General features: G+C 40.5%; 1 protein-coding gene across 1 annotated transcript in view; it reads left to right on the top strand.

The window, feature by feature from the left end:
* The window catches only part of LOC105363690 (uncharacterized), a 176336-nt gene that overhangs the window by 125009 nt on the left and 31112 nt on the right, over nt 1–20215 (top strand). Inside the window, 1 exon segment of the mRNA XM_011501441.1 lies at nt 11633–11776. Within this exon segment, the coding sequence (XP_011499743.1) occupies nt 11633–11776 (144 nt within the window).

Here is a 20215-nt window from a genome sequence, read left to right as displayed (position 1 = left end):
CTTTATGGACCAGAGCTTCGGATAAACAATAGTTTTAGGGGAAACGGCGACAGATAAAAATTCTTGGGAATAATATGGGCCGTGTGCGATAGGAGGAGGAAGCACACCCGAGACATTTTAATCATCGACCTGCCATCCATCCTACCCGTCATCTTTAATTGTTTTAAGGCTCAACTTCCTTCGTTTCTCCCGTGCCAAGGCCGTGCAGCCAAGATCCATTAAATTCTCCTCGATTAGCACCTGTTAATCTTTTTTTATTATTATTAGACTCCTTAATCTTCGCGGGAGTTGTCGTGATTAATGTTGCGGCTCCGGTGCAACTATTCGCCCACTATTCGCCCACTATTCGCTCGTCGCTCGCCTAAACATTGGCTAATTATCGTTCGGCGTCGACGTCGATGTCAACTAGGAGGCGATAAACGATGCTATTTCAATAATAACCCCCGACACGTCTCCCTACTCCACCACCCACCTATCATCTTCATCCTCGGCACTCAGTGTCAGCCAACTTACTCGCGCTAACGAGATCGCGCTATACATCATTCCGTAGGTGACTCGGCGGCTCCGGTGGTGGCTATCATCTTCGCGAAACGAGGTGTTATTAGGCGAAGTGGGGGGGGGGCTTGGCTTGGCTTGGCGAGGCCCACGTTGGTTCGCCGATGGCTTCAATAGCCGATGCAGCGTCGAGTTAATGGCGCTTGGGCCTTAACCCATTATTTCCCAGTGGCGCAAAAAAAAAAGGGGCCGCGGTGTCGGCTCGTCTCGCCTCCCTTCCCCCTACCTCCCCTACCGACCCATCCCACAACAACTTTTGAATTTTAATTTTCACGCGCGTGCACACCCCCCCTCCCCCACCGACCGATAAATATTTGCACGTCGAAGGCCCTTTAAATTTTAATGCTGGGCCGGCGCTCTCGTGATTTATGCGCCTGATAAAGTGAGTAATAGCCGCGATTTCTGTATTAATACCGATGTAACGATGAATAATGTCGGAGACTCGTTGTAATGAGCGTAAGCGGCCGTTGGTGGTGAGAGAGTTTTTAAAAATCATTTCGCCGGGTGAAAGGATACGGCTCGGATTGTCAGTGAAATGTCATTAAGCGGACGAGCGATTACGAAGAGGCCCTGGCAGTTGGTGCGGTAACACCAGGATGCCATCGTGATATTCTTTTAAAAATAATCATTACGTCTCGATGATCCTTGAAGGAAGAAAATTAGCCAAAGTAAAGCGTATCGGAGTAAAGTTCGCCACTATGATGTCGTTTCGGGAGGCGCGTGTCTCGCACCAATCGTGCTAATAATTGGCCATCCTTGCCGAATCTCGCGTCTGTAATCCCGTTGCTTTCACCAGACACCTCCAACTCCACGTGTTCTCCTTCCTTTCGTGGATCATCGTGGCCCGTGGGGACAGCGGCTGAAAGAAACGAGGGTGTACGGTAATCGAACCGCCTTGCCCACCACACGACATATCAACTATCAACGACGATTATCATCATCGTCATAATTATCATTATTATCATTATTATCATCATTATTATTATTATTTTATGGATTAGTCAAGGGATCGACGCTGATTGACGCCTCGAATTATTAAATATTTGCATTATTACGTGAGCGGAAACGAGGCAGTGCTGGCAATCAATGCGGCACTTTCACGTCCTTTTTAGACGCACTGTCTGCTCTGCTCTGCTCTCTCTCTCTCTCTCTCTCTCTCTCTCTCTCTCTCTCTCTCGCGCGCGCGCTTTTAGTAATTGATATAATTAACGTAATTCATCGGCAATTAATATTTGTACTTTAAATGGCTGTAAAAAAGTTGATATTTTCCCGGAGTGGTGAAAAACCTCGTTGGAATTTTTATTAAATGTATTGCCATCGTTTGGCGCAGCCTTAACTATCGACTTAATTTTCCTGGCATTTTCATCGGCGTAAAAAATACCAGATTTATCTGGACATTCTTCATAAATAATATTAGCGGAAGGTTTCGCTTTCATATCGACGAGAAATTCATTTATCACCAAATTTCGCAATTACGTATAATTATACCTTTGAATTACCTAAAAATATCTTTTCATTTGAGAGCGTCAGTTGATTGGCTCAAATTTTATACTCCCACAAGCCTCCAACTCAACAAGTTGGAATCACAAATTTCACGAGCTGGAAAATGCGTCGGAAACATTGGGCGTGAATTATTTGTAGTCGCGGAGTCGCTCGTTCCGAAAACGTCAATAAAATACCGTCGGCGTTCGAACAGGACATATAATTAGCCGAAGCAATCATAGGAATCGGCAATTTTGCAAATAAAGTGTGAAAAACTTCCCCCGGAAAACTCGGTGTTCTTGGGGCTCCAGACTGCTACCAACTACTCTTATCGCATAAGCGATGGAAATTATAGGCTGAGAGGGAGTGAGTGAGAAAGAATGCGGACAGAAAAAAGCTATAGAATTACAGGACAGCGACTACTGATTAGGCGGTGCTTGGACCGGTTCCAACAGCAGTCACGACTTTCTCGCTCAGCTCCTGATCGATAGGCACGGGATATCTTTAGCCGTAGTGCGAGCATTTCGACAGCGACGAACCGCCTAATGCAAGTAGCAACGGCGGCGACATAGACGCTCGAGAGAAGCTGAAGTCAAAATATCTTGCAAACTCTGGCATTGTAATAGCTCTCTCTCTCTCTCTCTCTCTCTCTCTCTCTCTCTCTATCTATCTCTCTGATCGACTGAGCGACGTACGTCACATGGGCATTCGTCCGACACACGGAAAGATAACGCGCAAACACAAGTCCGGCCATTTATAATTGATGGGATGAAGTCGGCGCGTGGGATGAGTAAGTGAAATACGTATAATTAGGCATTGATAAATTTGCAATGGTAATTGAAATAGGCGCACGGGGCCTTCTAATGTTCAAATCGCGAATGGTTTGCAAAGCTTTCGGCCTTTTTTCTTCCTCGACGATCGTCGTAATTTTTTATCAGGCACAATGTCTGATTAGACGGCAACTTAGCTACCCGATCAATATTGATCAAGGATCCAGCATGCGTTATCTCGTCAATGCCAGGCTTATTGGTAATTTATCCTATAAGAAAATATAATGTACAGCGGCAACGATGAGATGTACACTACTCCAACGTAAATTAGATAATGCATGAAACTTATTATTTATTCGTATCTTAATTGCCGGCAATTTACCAATTTACACAAGTTACGTATTTTAAAAACATTGTAATTTATAATTCTTTATTTAATGTCATTCCTGACGTAATAGTTTTATGTTATATATTTGTTTGTACATTCGTGTGGCTATGAGAGGTCGTTAATAACAATTACTTGTCGGTTAGAGATTCATGAATGAACATGTACGGAAGGTTTTACGAGATGAGGCCCATGATAAAAAGAAAAAGCATTTGTTTATAAAATATTTTATCGATAGTTTCGGTAGCTCCAGTCAAACGCACGTGAATATATTTGACAGGTAATTAGACAATAATTTAAAGTTGTAAATTAAACAAGGAATTATAAAATAATTTGATATTCTAGAGCGCACAGAAATTACTCTGCAAAGCTACATAAAGAGAAATATATTTTTTGTATATTGACTGATGAAAATTTCAATTATTCCAATCCAATGACTTGAACTTTCATTATAGAAAGTACCTGCGATGAAAATTATTGCTTTTGTATTACAATAAGAACGATAATAATGCATATATACATATGCTGTTATTAATTATATCTAAAAAAAAATATATATATATATATATATATATTACTCATGTAATTTCAAAATCGTGATATTTTCACAATCTCGGACAACATTTTAATAGCTGATTTATTGATTTTCTCTACGTAAAGCTTTGCACACTTTCGTGTATTCCTGTTTATAAAGCCTATATATATATATATATATATATATATATAAAGCATATTATGTATACATTTCCATGTTGTATGCGCAATCGCGGTATTATTCAATAAACTTAACAAAGCGTACAATCTGCAATATCTAAATGTACATCCTCGTGATGATGAGGCATTAGCGCAACGGCCAAGCCAAAGCAATGAAGATTTCCACTCGGAAGCTCGGCCACGTCCAATCTCCCCCTTCCACCGAGTACAAATTATCCTAGGCTTTCTCCAAAATAGGAAAGCCGACAACGACGCGTTTGCCCCTCGCGTGAGAAATCGGTGTAGCCCAGCTCATTCCCATTGACTCTAATCGACCTTGCCATCCCGAGAAAACGACGACTTTCGCGCAAGAGCCGAAGGACTCTTAAGCACACTCGTCGGGAGTGGAGCTGGAGATGGAGGACGGTGCACCATGGCCCAGGAAGGAAGAAGGTCACGCTCTCGGGCGTCGTCTGCCTGGGAATTATGACGAGAGAGGGGTTTTCACTGGCTCGAGCTCTCGCATCTCTCCCAGATCTCGTCCAGGAGTGTTTGTCCGGGATCGTTACGCGATGAGAGGAGATTCCCCTCGTAGCTGTCGATGTCGAGCGACGACGAGACGCGACGCGATGACCGTCGCACTCGTCTTAGGCTCAATTATGCAATTGTAATTACCATTTCTGTTTTGCTTTTCCTCTTTGCGCGAGTTGGGTAATGTTTCGTAAGCGCTCGAGCAGCGGCTTCGATCGGGGCTTTAATGGAACGCGAGGTATGTTGTTTTATTGGGACTCGTGCGCGATAAAAGCAAGTGGCGCGTTAACAATAACAACAACAACAAAAAACAAGAGAGAGATAAAAGATGTGTATGATTTAACTGGGAATTTTGAGCGATGCTGCTCGTCATTTTCTATAAATAAATGTTTATTGCCGGGAAAAGTTGGAGTTGTTTGCAAGGCGGTTCATTATTCTAATTGCGCATAATAACCGTGAACAAGATTTTCTTTTTGCTAATTGATCATTTGCTTGGTCTTCCATTGTTACGGATTATTAAATTAAAAATGTAATGGTCTGTGGAGGGATGAGGCAACTATCGATTATCATCGCATCCGCAATTCTTCCTTGTTTCTATCTTTATTACTTTATTTCATAAGAATGGCCATAAATTTTTAATAATTACACGATATTTAATCATTGTATGAAATTTATTTCGACATATTTATGCGCTCGTTAAGAGATTCTAATTGCCGAATAACACGAAAGCGGATTCGTTAAAGGAAAATAAACATTTTCTTAAACTAAACAATTTATATGAAATGTTAAAGTGAAAATATTCCAAATATTCCAAATATTCCAAATATTCCAAATAACTGAATGGTAAATATAACAAATAATTATCTACAATTGGAGGAGCCAACAGATCCAAATAGCTGATATAAAAAGCCCATATTACGTAAATTTACCAACTACATTTTTCATTATTTATAATTAATTTTATACAAAATCTAAATATCGCGACTCATTTACTCTTCCGCCTTCTATAATATTTTATAATAAAGGTTATTGGATTAGCATCGGGAGCGGTGGATAATAAATTTTGACATAGTCCACTACAGATGTAATTCCCGATGAAATTTATTCTTCATCTTGTTTTCATCGAACAATTAATTTTTATTCTCACAATACGTATTGGAAACGTTTTTTTGCCGCAGATTATTGTTGCAACGAATGCAATTTATAAATCGCTTGCTTCACATTTTCTTCAAAAAATAGAAATCACGAGCCGTAGATCAATTTTTTTTTTGTGTATTGTCGATGTGTTGTTGTTGTTGTTGTTGTTGTTGTTGTTGTTATTATTATTATTATTATTATTGATATTATTGATATTATTATCGTATCCCTTACTATTGTAGGAAAATTTAAACAATATGATTAATTGAAAGTCTTATTGTATTTGATCGACGTATTACATTTTTTTTTTTTTTTTTTTTTTTTTTTTTTTGTACAAATACAACATACAAATAATTAATGAATAAAAGATAACAAATCACAAGTATTTTGTGTTCCGATTTAATTTCAAAACATACATTGAGATACATTCAAATGACTTTGCAGAACGTAACAAGTGTATTGATATCTCTATCGATTAACTGGCAAATCATTATATCTTAATTTTGATGAATAAATTGATGGAATTTCCCGTCAAACCTTATAATAGTGAAATTTTGTCGTTAATATTGGAATCGGCGATGAAAAAATCATCCACGCGAATGCGGATAACACAGACATATATCGCTGCTGATAATATTCTTGAAAATTCTCAAGCAGAAATTTCTTCGATGCACGTTGCACGCATATAAGGAGAAAAGGAAAGACGTAATGAAAGTTACGTAAAGTTTTAAAGGGCAATTCAGTCTCAATAGCATCATTCGGCATTTTAATTCTCAGACTATATAAATGCTAATCACACGTAACCGAGAATTATAATGAATGCCGTTTTCATAAATCGTATCTCTATGTGTTTATCGATAAAATAAATATTTGTATAAAGCCTTTTCATGCACACGCTCGAGATGCCCTCGTTTTTAAGTTTTCAACTCGGCGTAAGACTATCGGAGATCATCGTAAGCAAGAACCATTTTTTCTCTCACTATCTCTCTCTCTCTCTTTCTCTTTCTCTCTTTCTCTCTTTCTCTCTTTCTCTCTCTCTCTCTCTCTCTCTCTCTCTCTCTCTCTCTCTGTGCTTGCGTGCGCGTGTGCTGTGTGTGTGTCGAGTACTTACGCAAAAAGAAGAAGCGTAAAAAATAAGACGTCTAAAAGGAAAACTGACCTGGTCCTTCATTAGCGGAAAGAACAAACGCGCGTGCTTTCTCTCTCTCTCTCTCTCTCTCTCTCTCTCTCTCCCACTGTATTACCCCACTCGTTGTGTGGGTGCGTTCCCGTGCGTGCGTGTATGCGCCAGCACGTAGCCGCATCGCTTGAAAATACCTCGCGCGCACTTTATGTAAGAGCGTGCAGCACCTTTTCGTCCGTTGCGCAATAACCCATAGCTACACGGTTTCATTTCTCATGCACGCAACGAAGTCGGGAGAGAAGAGGCCGTTCCGACTTGCTGAATAAACGTCTTCTCCTCCTCCTCCTCCTCCTTCTCCTTGATTTTTCGCCGTCGCTGACAGCTTTACGCGTTTCGTAGCGGCTGAGCTTCGACTTTTACCGTGTAAACAAGGACGCGAAGGACTTTTCAATTTAATTTTCGTTACTTTTCGCCCCGAGAAGCTGTTGGACTCTTTCCGAATGGCGCTTCGAGGAGATCCATCTCTATAATACTTTTCTTGATTATTTGAGGGGGGGGGGGACAAATAGAGGCCAATGATTCTTCCTTTATTAGCGCCGATAGCATCGTAAGCTCGTAAAATCCCTTGGGATTCGAGGAATACATTGACTGATCGAATTAATGTCCATTCGACCTTATCGAGTCTCCGGTCCTACTTACTTCATGAATATCGCATAAGACTATCGATGATCGATCGGTGTGCATTAATTCTAAATCTCAATATAAATTCTTAAGTGAGATTGCGTTAGCAAGTAACGTATGCGTGCTTTTACCGATTTCCAACATTGACACGAAATTTGTATTTAATATTACCTTGTAATCGCAATTTTTATGATTTTTTCAACTTGTTATCACGGACGAGCTTATATAATAACGTTTTCTTTAAACAAGCCTAATGCGTACCTAATCGTATATCGCAAATTAAACGTTAAATTCATCTAAAAATCGCGAAGGCCAATTCCAGTTGCTTAGGTGATTAAATTCGATTAAAATCGTCGAATTCTCGAACAAAGAGCGTTATGTTTTTGGAAATTATATAAAGTGTCGGGATCGCAAGTAGCTCATTGACGAATAATTATATTTTTACAATTAAACTAAGTAAATAAGTAAATTTCATCAATAACAAAGGCCATTGGAATTTTATTAATCCACTAAGGTGGCAAATAGCTTTGAAAATCCTCACCGACGTGTATCATCATCCAAGAATCGCACGAATCATCATCCGAGTTCAATCGCATACGCAAAGTGAATAAACAAACAATAGCGAACGAATTTAACGAATGCTCGATTAAAATGATCTATCACGAGTCCTCGTTGCCGTGCCGTAATGAGCAATTGGTGTGTCAAAGTCTGGAAAAGATCGCAGATGTGTCAACTCATTCCAATAATAAATGCCTGAACAACTCCATCGACAAACAAATCAACAAACCAACAGACAAACAAAGATATTAACGATTCGGAAGCTCTTCGACTATATTAAACCTAATTGGCGCCCCGCTCCGCGCACACGATTTGCGCGCACGGATGGATTAGAGATCCTTGACGAGGATGAGTTTATATGTAACGGAGCCACCTTCGTGCTCACCGAGCAGCGAAAAGAGATGTCGAGGACATCGGACACGAGCCTCTCACACGACTGGGGAAACAAAGTGCCACCAATCTCGAAATAAACGGAATCTCTGTCTGTCGCCGTCGCCGTCGCCGTCGCCGTCGCCGTCACCGTCGTGTCATCTACGTGACCACGAATTTGGGATACCGAGGCCGTTTGCTAATTATCCTCGAAGTTGAGAATCTTCGCTCAGGATTCAGCTTACCTTATCGCAAGCTGTTCGTTGGCAGATTCGTACAAGCTCGGCTGACTAATGCTAATAGGTTGGCTTTTCATAGTCGTAGCTATAACTTTGGCGAATATAAGCGTACGATAGTTTATTTAAGATCTCCGGTTTCTCGAGTCCTTTCGCACGGCCAAAATTTCGTAGGGCAAACGTATTACTCGCTCAATTTCCACAAGGAGCTTGAACTATGAATACGCGTGAACGCAAAAGCTTACGATCTTAGCGCATCTCGATGTGGTTGTTGCTTAGCCCATTTGTTCAGCCGACAGCAGCATTAGTTTCATCGATACGGAATGGTACGGAACTATTCGAAAGAAAGTAGCAACCAAGTGGATAATTCATGCCGAAATTGCCTCTAATTAACGCGACGATGAAAATTCGATACTCGTACGCGTCGTACGTTGAAAATAATTTTCTTCCAAAATCGCATTATCGTGTGATACGATTACGTTTGAGCGACGGGCGACGATTCTTTCCTCGCGCGCACTCCCACATTTCCTCATTACAATTTCCTCGTGCCCCTTGAGCAAATGCTCCGCTCTGGCTTTCGTCAGTTGTCATTGTTGAGCTCGGCTATTAACCTATCGAGCCTCTTCCCCTCGACTTTTATTCCATTTATTTCCCATATCGAATCAACGTCTAGCAACGTGTCTTTGCATTATTCATCGGACTCGCGTGAATTGAGCGCACGCAAAGCCCGTGGAAACTGAAGCTGTCGCGAAAGTTGCAAAGGAAGAGGAAAAGAACTGCCAGTCTCGCGAATTCGTAAGCACAGCCGTTACTGCATTGATTACGAGCCTCGCAACTTGGCTCGCACGGTCATTTACTCTTAGCCAATAGCGCATCGATACGATCAACCCATTTACTCGCTGCCTGCAACGATCGAGCAGCGATCGTTGTGGGCCGGACGGCCGCCGGGGTACCGAGCGGACACAATTAAAGCCAATTATCGCCGAAATGCCCGTCTGCGTTATCGGTGACGCTATATCGAACCAATAAAAGCCTACCATCACCACCCGCCTCGCCATCCTCCAGCATCTCGCTCGACCATCATCATCGGGCTCGAGGAACGAGATTGCGACTAGAGAGCATGAAGAAGGGAGGGAAGGGAGGGAGGGACTATTATTGCCTCCGTGCATCGGACGTCGAATAACTTCGAGGAAGTTGCGTCTATGTTGCCACTCGCCGCTCCCACCCTCTACTGGTTTCGCGGTCGTTGGCTATGCGGCTACCGCGGCTACCGAGGCAGGCCCATCCTTTCGAGCGTCCGACGTCATCTCCGCCAGGATGAACGGGCCTTATACAATGCCCGATCGCCGCGATAAGAAGATACGGCCCCCGGCTGACCCGTTCCTTGTACAGGCCCGCATTGTTCCATTCGCCGCTTCGGGGCGAGCTCCGACTCTAGCGGTCAATGCACGATTTCCTCCCACGTCCCTTCCCACTCGACTCAGCGACTCACCGACAAATATTAGTCAGCGATAGTGTCTAGGACATGCTCGTCCTGTCTCCGCTCGTGGTGAGCATCGGTCGTATTATAGAGAGAACGCGGGGAGCCGTAATTTTTTCATTTTTCAATTGCTTTCAATTAATAGAGGGGCTTAGCGAGTACTGGTGGCCAGGCCAACTCGGCGAGGGCTAAAGAAACCCCAAGCAGCGTGGGTGGTGGGCGCACACTGGGATACGTGTCTATTCGACGTGTAATGAGATGGAGATGCTCGGTATTGGTATGAGTTATAAAGCAAAGTATAACGATGGTTTATTGGAGCCGACGGGAATAAAGCCATAGGAGATGTTTGTTGCGCGAGTAATACCTGGGCATGTGTATTTATGGGATAAAATTAGATTGTCAGTCCTTCTCGGCCTTTCCCCCATGGATTTAGACGAGATAATTTGCTAGTTGCTTGTAATGGTTATTTCATTGTAAGCATCGCCATTGAAAGAAAATGTCGTGAAATTGCGGCCAGTGGTTCTCAGTAAGTCTATTTACGGAATAAGCATGTACACAAACACAGACACGCGCGCGTATATATCATTCGGAATAGAAGGAAGGAAATATTGAAAATGTCCAAGTCTCTACAAATTTCTACTATCAAATCGATTTTAATAGATAATTTATTATATAATTAATTATTATAAATGAAATGGAAACTTCTTTTTCATTCTACAGCTTGACAAATTCAATAATCTCGAGACGGCAACGAAATAACGAATAGTCCATTCCTAATTTAGACGTCCTTGTTAGGTCGAGTTTATCAAGTCGATTTTCAACATTACATTGAGGAATAAATCTCCCATCCTGTTATGATCGATGAATTAAATTAATTTATTTCACGTTTAGGGACGAATACTTCAGTCATGACACTAAACAATCAAATCCGTACCGACAACTTACCAAACTTATTAATCGCAAAACGAGAGATTTCATTTCATAAGAGGCGCATTCTCAGATTTCATAACGAAAGAGCGATTAAAAAAGTAAATAATTGCTTTACGTATGTGGTATTATTTTATATATGAAGAAGGTAGGAACAACGTTTTCACAACAATTGTACGCACATTGCCTTCTTGATGTGTAAATCAGCGGTCGCTTTACCCGGACAAGATTACGCCAAGGTTTCCCTGCAAATTAAATTAAAGAATGAGAAAAATTATGCAATATGTATTTCAATGCTTTTAAAATTCAATCCATTTCCAAGTAAATCGTTGGGAGAGGAGGTGAGTTTGATGCGGAATAATGTATTTTGCGTAAATTGAGAAAAGAAAAAAAAATACCGTAAAGCTCGTCGTGAAAAATAATGAAGAATTCCATTTTAACGGATAGACTGGCAGGTCCGCCAACAACCTACTGCTATCGCGTGTTTCTATTCCCAACTTAAAACGAGTATCTGATATTTTTTATCGATCCTATTGGCGGAGAGAGCAGTAGAAAAGCGAGTAATGATGGGATCGAATGTTAAAATGATTACAAAGTGGTAAATGACGATGCCCGTGAAGCAGTTGGCAAAGTCGCGATCGACCCGAGCGCCTCTCAGCGCCGCACACGACCAACGAATGACCAATGCATTATCCAATGTTGCAGGTCGAGAAAGGAAAGATCCACGACGATGGTCCTGACCGTGACGGAGGATACTCCCGCGGATATGTTGGCCGGAAGTATGGAGTTACTCGTGCAGATGCCTCGTGATCATCACGTTCAGACGCAGCGAGTCACTGTCCAACGGAGGTAAATCCATCTCATTAACGCATTCTAATCGATCCATCGACTTCTTATATCTCATTAATGTAATAGCAATCGATAGTTTGCATTTAAAATTCAACGTTAACATAACTCGAGCTCGCTAGCTTTGCAATTATAATACAATTACGCGCGAAATGAATAAATTAACGGCGAAATAAGAATCTTGCCAGTTCTACGCATCTCATAAAAATGTGCTTTAGTAGGGCGATTAACGTAATCTTCGAGGGCGCTTCTCTACCCTCGTAAGAATGCAATTAAACGTAATGGAAATGAAACAAAATAAAAAACAAATAATTCCTCGTGTCTCTAAGAATTACATAAACAATTTCCCTCCACTTCACGCCATTATATCATGAAATTACAGAATCAATAAAAGTCTTAAAGCATCAGATATCTCATCTTCAAATCAATATATAATCTTATCAATCATAGCGATGACGAGTCGAGGATTCAGTCAATTAATACAAATTTGACAGACAAAAAAAAAAATTGCAACTCTCGCATCGGAGCATTTTTTGAATAACGTCAAATGCCATTATCCCGACTGCGATTCGTCTGTTGTAAACTAAACGAGACTTGGTAGAAAAAATTCCTTATCTTTGTCGCGCTTCAAGCAACGAGCTGGTCCCTCAAGCTGGTTCAATAGGGCATTCATTCGGCCTTGAATTATCGAGTTCCATTGTTTGCTTTCGTATGCACTGGCGGCGCAAGCTTCGCGGCTCTCTGTTACGAGCTTGAGAGGAAAAGTTGGCGAACTCGCTGGAGATAAAAAATGAGCAAAGATGGAAGACGCGACTACGGCACGCAATGCCGTAATTACGCGCGCGATCATTGATATTGCGAATCTCCGAGCGACTCGTTACTAAATAATTGCACGTATGGGAGAAAAAAAAAGGTATCATTACGGTAATACGGTTTTTTATTTGTTGCAATTAAGGTATCGGAATGTTACGCGTACGAGCAAGTTTTACCGCTCCCTTCGCTTCCGATCCTCACGCATTATGCCAATGAATTGATTTCGATCTCCGTCTAACAATTATTATATGAATAATGAACGAAGACGTGTACGATATTCTTGCCATCGGCGGAAATTGACGTACCGAAGTTCCCGGGAAAGGTATTTCGTCTTTATTCGATATGAGGTATTTACGGTGATTGGTTCGATGCTTTTAATGACACAGAAAGAGAGAGAGAGAGAGAGAGAGAGAGAGAGAGAGAGAGAGAAAAGTATATCTCGAGGATGCTAAACCACTGAATTTTGGACTTTCGTTATTAGACGGACTCGTGCACTTTCACCAAAAATACATTGTTAAAATTTTTTTTACTATTACGTGCTCAATGCACTTAATTATACATTTCCAAATAATTATTACTGAAGTGAACAAAATCAAGATATTTGAATTTCACTTTCACATTTAATGGCTCAAATTATTATAAAGTTAATTACTGACTATATGATACAAATCAAATAGTTACGTTTCAATGTACGTATTACATTTAACAAAGCCTTGTATTAAACATTACTTATTAAATGTAAACATTTGTTAAATTAACTTCACACGTGTACTTTATTTGAAATATGATAAAGAAATTTTGTTCGTTATACAAAGTACGTTCTTCGAACTAATTGCGTATTTATTACAAAATGTTGTTGAATGCACGATTACTTTGCAAATAAAGCTTGCGTCAAATATATTTTAATTCTCTCTCTCTCTCTCTCTCTCTCTCTCACACACACACACTCACTCACTCCCTGCCTCCCTCTATTTCACGTCTCAGTGCACGCCCAAAGTATCGAGTCCGATCTCTTTGAGTGGCATCGATTGTCACGTCGATTCTTCGCCTCGCGCCGCATCCCGGTGAAACTCACTCAGCTTAGACGATCTCGTCTCCAGAGGCATTCAAGAAATCTCTCCCGCACACACATCCGCAAGAAAACTTGAGTCCATTAAAAAAAATTCGTCGTTGTTAAACCACAGGCTTTCTATGCCGCGTCGTCCTCCTTGTCTTCATCCTGCACCTCCTGTCGAATGGCGGGGGTATCGCCCTCCTTATCTTCAGCCTGCGCCTCCTGTCGAATGGCGGGGGTTGGGGGGGGGGGGGAGGCGATTTACTCAGGCATGGAGAGCCATCGACGATCGTTCGATGTTCGCTTTTTACACGCACCTTTTACATTTTCCCCGCGTTTTTCAGCCACGACGACACGAAGTCGCCCGTCAAATTTTCTCCTCCGCTGAATGAGACGCTGACCTGGCCGCGAATCACTTAGACCACTGGCGCAACAATTCATTATCCGTGGTCGGCAATCAATGTTGGTAGACCCCCCCCCCGCCCCCGCCCCCCACCCACTCATCCACTCCACATCGCCCATCAACAGGTAAATATTGTTTTTACCCGGCCGTGGCCTAACGTCGAATTAAACGAGAACTTTTTGGAGCGGTGTGGAGCGCCTAAAGAGGGTCGCTTAGCTAATGGCCGACCATAGTCTAATCCATTGGAAAGGATATTTTGCGGGCGCATGCGCCGACTTGGTAAGTCGTACCTCAAATTAGTTGGTATGCCAGATGATAAAAAGTCGTAGGCATCGCTTGGACGAACCGGAGCTGTGCTCATTGAAAAGGAATCCGCTTTTCTTATACGAGCTTCTACAACTGATTTTCTTCCCTTCCAAATGATTATCTTCGTTGTCTCTCTCTCTCTCTCTCTATATATATATATATATATATCTATCTCTATCTCTATCTCTCTCTCTCTCTCTCTCTGTCTCTTTCTATATATATATATATATATATATATCGCCCCCCCCACCCACCCACTCATCCACTCCACATCGCCCATCAACAGGTAAATATTGTTTTTACCCGGCCGTGGCCTAACGTCGAATTAAACGAGAACTTTTTGGAGCGGTGTGGAGCGCCTAAAGAGGGTCGCTTAGCTAATGGCCGACCATAGTCTAATCCATTGGAAAGGATATTTTGCGGGCGCATGCGCCGACTTGGTAAGTCGTACCTCAAATTAGTTGGTATGCCAGATGATAAAAAGTCGTAGGCATCGCTTGGACGAACCGGAGCTGTGCTCATTGAAAAGGAATCCGCTTTTCTTATACGAGCTTCTACAACTGATTTTCTTCCCTTCCAAATGATTATCTTCGTTGTCTCTCTCTCTCTCTCTCTATATATATATATATATATATCTATCTCTATCTCTATCTCTCTCTCTCTCTCTCTCTGTCTCTTACTATATATATATATATATATATATATATATCGCATTCACGAGAAACGCTGGAAAAGAATTGCTAGACTAAGTGAATGAGCGATCGATGTAATTGCCTCGGCCTTTATAATATTTTGCGAGTTGTTGCGTTGCTTTGTTGCTTGGAATGAAAATTGCAAAATTGCAAGATAATATTTTACATTTTAATGCACAATTATAACTAAATACAATTCGACTTTATATGTGCCTCCGTTAAAATTCGCTCTATGATTTCAGACTTCGTCTTAGCATAACTTCCTCATTTTTCTTGCGCGTAATTCACAAGATTATTATATAGTGAATTCGATTCGTGCACTCGTAGGTAAAAGTGCATGCGCAGCACGCGCACTCGTTATCGATAACGTCTTTTACAATTTCGCCAAATGCAAAAAAAAGAAAATTGCACAAATAATTCTCGCGCCGGGGCACGCGAACGTCGAAGGATATAAAACGTTTAGCGATACTAAATGTCGGGCTAAAAGTCGGATATTTTGAAATATGGAAATTCGAGATTCTTAATTTTAAGGCGATATATCGATTAAGTCAACTCGGCTAATTTTCGTCCACATCGCCGTCAACTAGAAAACAACGATGAATCGATTAATCGATATTTTATAATTATGCTACGGTATAAACGCGATGGCTCGGCTTCTCGTATTTTCCAAAAGCTACTTGCAAATCAAACGAGCATCCTCTGTATAATCGTAACGAGACCTTACGAACCTTTTAGAAAAAATTACTCGCGACACGAAACTCACAACTAAGAATGTTCACCTTCATTTGCAAAAGTTTTTTTTCCACAACAACTTAACATTTATATGCGATCGTTACCGAGTCTCCATCGGCCCAAGCCGTTTCTTACACAATTATCTTGGCGCGCACCTATCAACGGCGATTATTCTGCCAGACTATCAACAAATACCGAAGATAATGATAAAATGCCAACATACCTCAAAGAATATTTTTTTTTTAACGCTCGAAGGAAATCGCGAGATAAGGTCTCTTGTCGCCTATTCCTCATTCCAGCATTATTAAAATTTGCGAATCCACGCGCCGGCATTTTAATCGCCTTTGAAATAGTAAAAGCTTTTTTCAGAAGAGTGAAGGAATCCCCCTTCCTTTTTCCTCCATCTTCTACGTATTTTTTTTTCTTTCTTTCTTTTTTTTTTTTTTTTATCATAGCTCGTATACCGCGCGCTACATTGCGTCTTTATCAGATCGGTGCGAATAATTTCAACAATACGAAAACGATAAATACACCCGCACCCCTTGCCCCGACGACTCTCCACAACCCAGTAAATTCGCTCAAGGACTGGCTCCTCCCGCCCACATGCCCCTCCCCCCTCATCCTTAGGCCATTTCATTCCTGAAATTCGACCAGAGCTTGTAACGCCCTATCTGCGATCATCCGTGAGCGGACTCATCTCTCTCTCTCTCTCTCTCTCTCTCTCTCTCTCTGTACCGACATCCCGGAGGCTAAAGAAAAAGCGAGTAGATTCGTAGGTATTCTGTTCTCTCTCTCTCTCTCTCTCTCTCTCTCTCTCTCTCTCTCTCTCTCTCTATGTCTTCCTCGACACTGTCACGTTTTTCCCTACGGGATTTTCTTTCTCCTTTGCGTTGGTCAGTAAGACGGCTAATAAGCCCTCGCTCGACAAGCTTTTCCAATTCTCTTTTTTTCCACCGGTGTTATTCTACCGCCGCTCTCTGCCCTCTCCTCCTCTCCTCACCACCTTCCGCAATCACCCTTCCCACCGACCCCCGCGGCCACCATGCGATATATTCGTCTTGTTTTTACCGCAGCCTAATTGTACCTCGTTTTTCCGTTTCCTACGCCTCGAATGGGAATCCACGCGGCTTTACGAGCTCCGGCTGGCTAATCGGTCAAATGATAAGAATGCAAGGAGATACGCAACGATATTAACGTTTATGATTGTACGTGAATTTGGTAGATGCTGGTTAATTACCAAGGCAATACCTCTCCCCATAACGCTTGATAACTTGACAATAATATTAGACTATAAGCTGTCGAAGTGGGACGCACGCAGTATAGTTTGACGAAGGACTTCCTTCGCCGCTCTATCGATCTATTAAATAATAATAGAGAAATCGAGTTATACATCGAATGATCACTCACGTCGATCATCTCATTTTACATTATATACTATAACTCCTAAACAACCTCCAAACGTCTCCAATCAGTGATTAATCATACGTCTCCCGTCTTACGCACTCGCTCTCCGTTTCATTTGCGAGTCGGCATGCATTTATTATTCTTCCCTACTGGCTTGGAATATTATAAATTAATATTCGAAAAATAATCGACAACAACAACAAGCGACAATAACAAAAATATATTTAATTGATTAATCGTTGCTTACTGAAATGGAGCGTTAAACGACTTGGATATCGAATTTAGGTAATCTCGATTGGACCTGCCCAAGTGAAGCATCCGACATTTATTATGACTATAAACTACTTTATGAAACACGAACGGGATTTTTTCATCATTGAGTTGGATACTCGTGGCTATTAAAGAATTACAATTACATTGCCGTGTGAGAGTGACGTCAATTTTTCTCGCTGCAATTTCAATAGGAAATACTTTTGACAATATTTCGTAGATAATTGGCCGAATTTCAAGAGTTCCAAGCGTTCGCGCTTATACGGCCATTAAATTATAATAATAAATATTATTAATAAATAATAATAATAATAATAACGATAATACGTGTGCTAGATTATTATGGGAAAATGCGGACGTAATGTATACTATCGGTAAACTATTTGTTTATAATCTAAGAATATCGAGTAATAATATGGTTTCTTCGCACCATAAACATTAGCCTCGTCAATTTTAAATTATCATATAAAGTAATATAATTTGCATTCTTAATTTGTTAACTTACAAGTAACTTCTATTTTACCTCGTGACTTTGCATTATCATACAATGTTGTCAAGTTCTCACCAATGAAATCTATTTATATAATAAATTACATATCGCACTGGTACGTAAAATTGTATGAACTCTGTTACGCTTATATACACAACACCACACATACTTTTCCATTCTCTGATATCAAATTATGCCCGAGAATTCATTATGAAAACATAGACGTAATGGGCATTGATAGAACTTGATTAAACTGCTAGATAAGCAATAAATTATAACGTATTTCTGTTTGGGTATCGAAGGTGGAGAATTTATGTGAAAAATTTGCACGAAAATGAAAAATAAATTCACCGCTCGCCTACAATTTGTAATTGTATGTATCGATTGGCCATTCCATCATCCGTTAAATCTCGTTACATAAAATTATTTCGTTTGTCCCCAAAAATTTAATTAACTTTCCACTTACAACTTTCTCTAAGCCGCATTTTCGCTTACTTTAAACTCCCGACGAGAAGGTTCGCTCGTGCCAGCCGGTGATTGCTGAAAATTCTGAAAATCAATCCATACTTCATAAACCAATGCTCAACGTGTCGGAGAGATTTTCTAGCCGCAAATCTTATCTTTTATCCATGAGTCATTCGTGTTTATCATATTTGCTTCTACACGATACGATAAGATTAATAGATTTTTATTAAGGAATGGACATGGAGGCTCTCGGGATATTTGCCGATACTTTTGATTACGATTCTTAAAGTTTAAATACTTTAAGCGTACTTTAAATATATTATCGCCCGAGTATACACGAAAGTTATTTCCAAATATTATTATTCCTACAGTCACCAAACTATATTCAAGATTCTCATCTTAAAATAATTATTCCGTTAAACATCCAGTACGTGTTCTTCCCCTTGCACTTAACATTAAGAAAAAAAAAAAAAAAATAACAAAGTCCTCTTCATACATAAACTCTTGCGTAATTCATAATTAAGTTGCGCCTGTAATAAAGTTAAACAAATTACGTAATTTTAATTACGTCTTTTGACGATTTCGATGGATTTGCCCGAATGCTTTATCTGCATTTCACGTTGGTACAAAAAAAAAAAAAAAAAAGATGTAACAAAATTTTACGCAATACGCCATAGTGAAAAGATATTATTAAAACAGACAAAAAAAAAAAACAAATACAACTACAGAAATACAAAAACAAACAAATAAATCCACATCAATTAAACATGAAACTTGTATGAAAAATCACAATACGATTATAAGTAATTTGATTATTATTCATAACGACGACCTCGACTCAACATACATTCGATTCATACTTCTTAATACGAGTGATTGGGTATTTATCGTATTTTGCCGACGGGCGGTGCGCGCGTGCCCCGAAAGCCCGACGTTCGTCACACTCCTCACAAATACGAGCGTAGATAATATTCAAATTTTGATAGCTCATTATTATTGCTTTCTCTCGTTTTTGCGAATTAAAGAAACGAGGTAGAAGTGGGCCTCCCATGCGGGCTTTTATGACTTTACCGATTTACCGTTCCTCGTCCTTCTTTCTTTTATCACTTGTTTTCTATTTTCATTGCATTGCCACGGACATTATTAATAACAATTCCCTATGTATTTCAGCATTTTTTTTTTTTCCTTTAGGTCCATCATAACGATTGAGATTCCGCGCATAATCGTCCAAACTTCTTGTACTCGCGAGACTGCGGATATAATCGTGTCTACGTAAACAATCGTTGAAATTGGCCGTAGCAAACTCACTTTAATAATTATGTATATTGAGTATTACGAGGTATTCTTTTAAAATCTCTCGGCTTCTTTTTCTCATCTATCGGTACGGTGAAATGAGGTTTCCCTCCCTCCCATCACCCCATCACCCTCCCATCCCCCCCCCAATCCCCCCCATGAATTTACGGCACATTCTTTACATTTATTTTATGCGCGTTAGAATTTTATCGGCAGCGTTGCCGTTGCGGAAGATAAGTCGATGTAAGTAGGATAGCCGTAGCATTATAACGTGTGCGAACGTGTATTTTCTTATACGTATATTTTGCCATAAGAGGCAAGAGAGAAAAAAAATGTATGGAAAAAAAAGTCGAGTGGAAGGTAAGGTGTACGCTGAGAGAAGCCGATGCCAAAAGAGTATGAAAATTTCGATAAATTAATTTGGAATTAAATATCGATACCAAACACTAACATGACACTCGCATTTACCATGAGTCTTGATGAAGTACGGATGTCGAAATTCGAAAATCTGACGTCTCAA

The sequence above is a fragment of the Ceratosolen solmsi genome, unplaced genomic scaffold (genome assembly GCF_000503995.2).
Source record: "Ceratosolen solmsi marchali unplaced genomic scaffold, CerSol_1.0 scaffold3, whole genome shotgun sequence".
NCBI classification, from domain to species: domain Eukaryota; kingdom Metazoa; phylum Arthropoda; class Insecta; order Hymenoptera; family Agaonidae; genus Ceratosolen; species Ceratosolen solmsi.
This window is presented reverse-complemented; position numbering and strand designations above follow the sequence as displayed.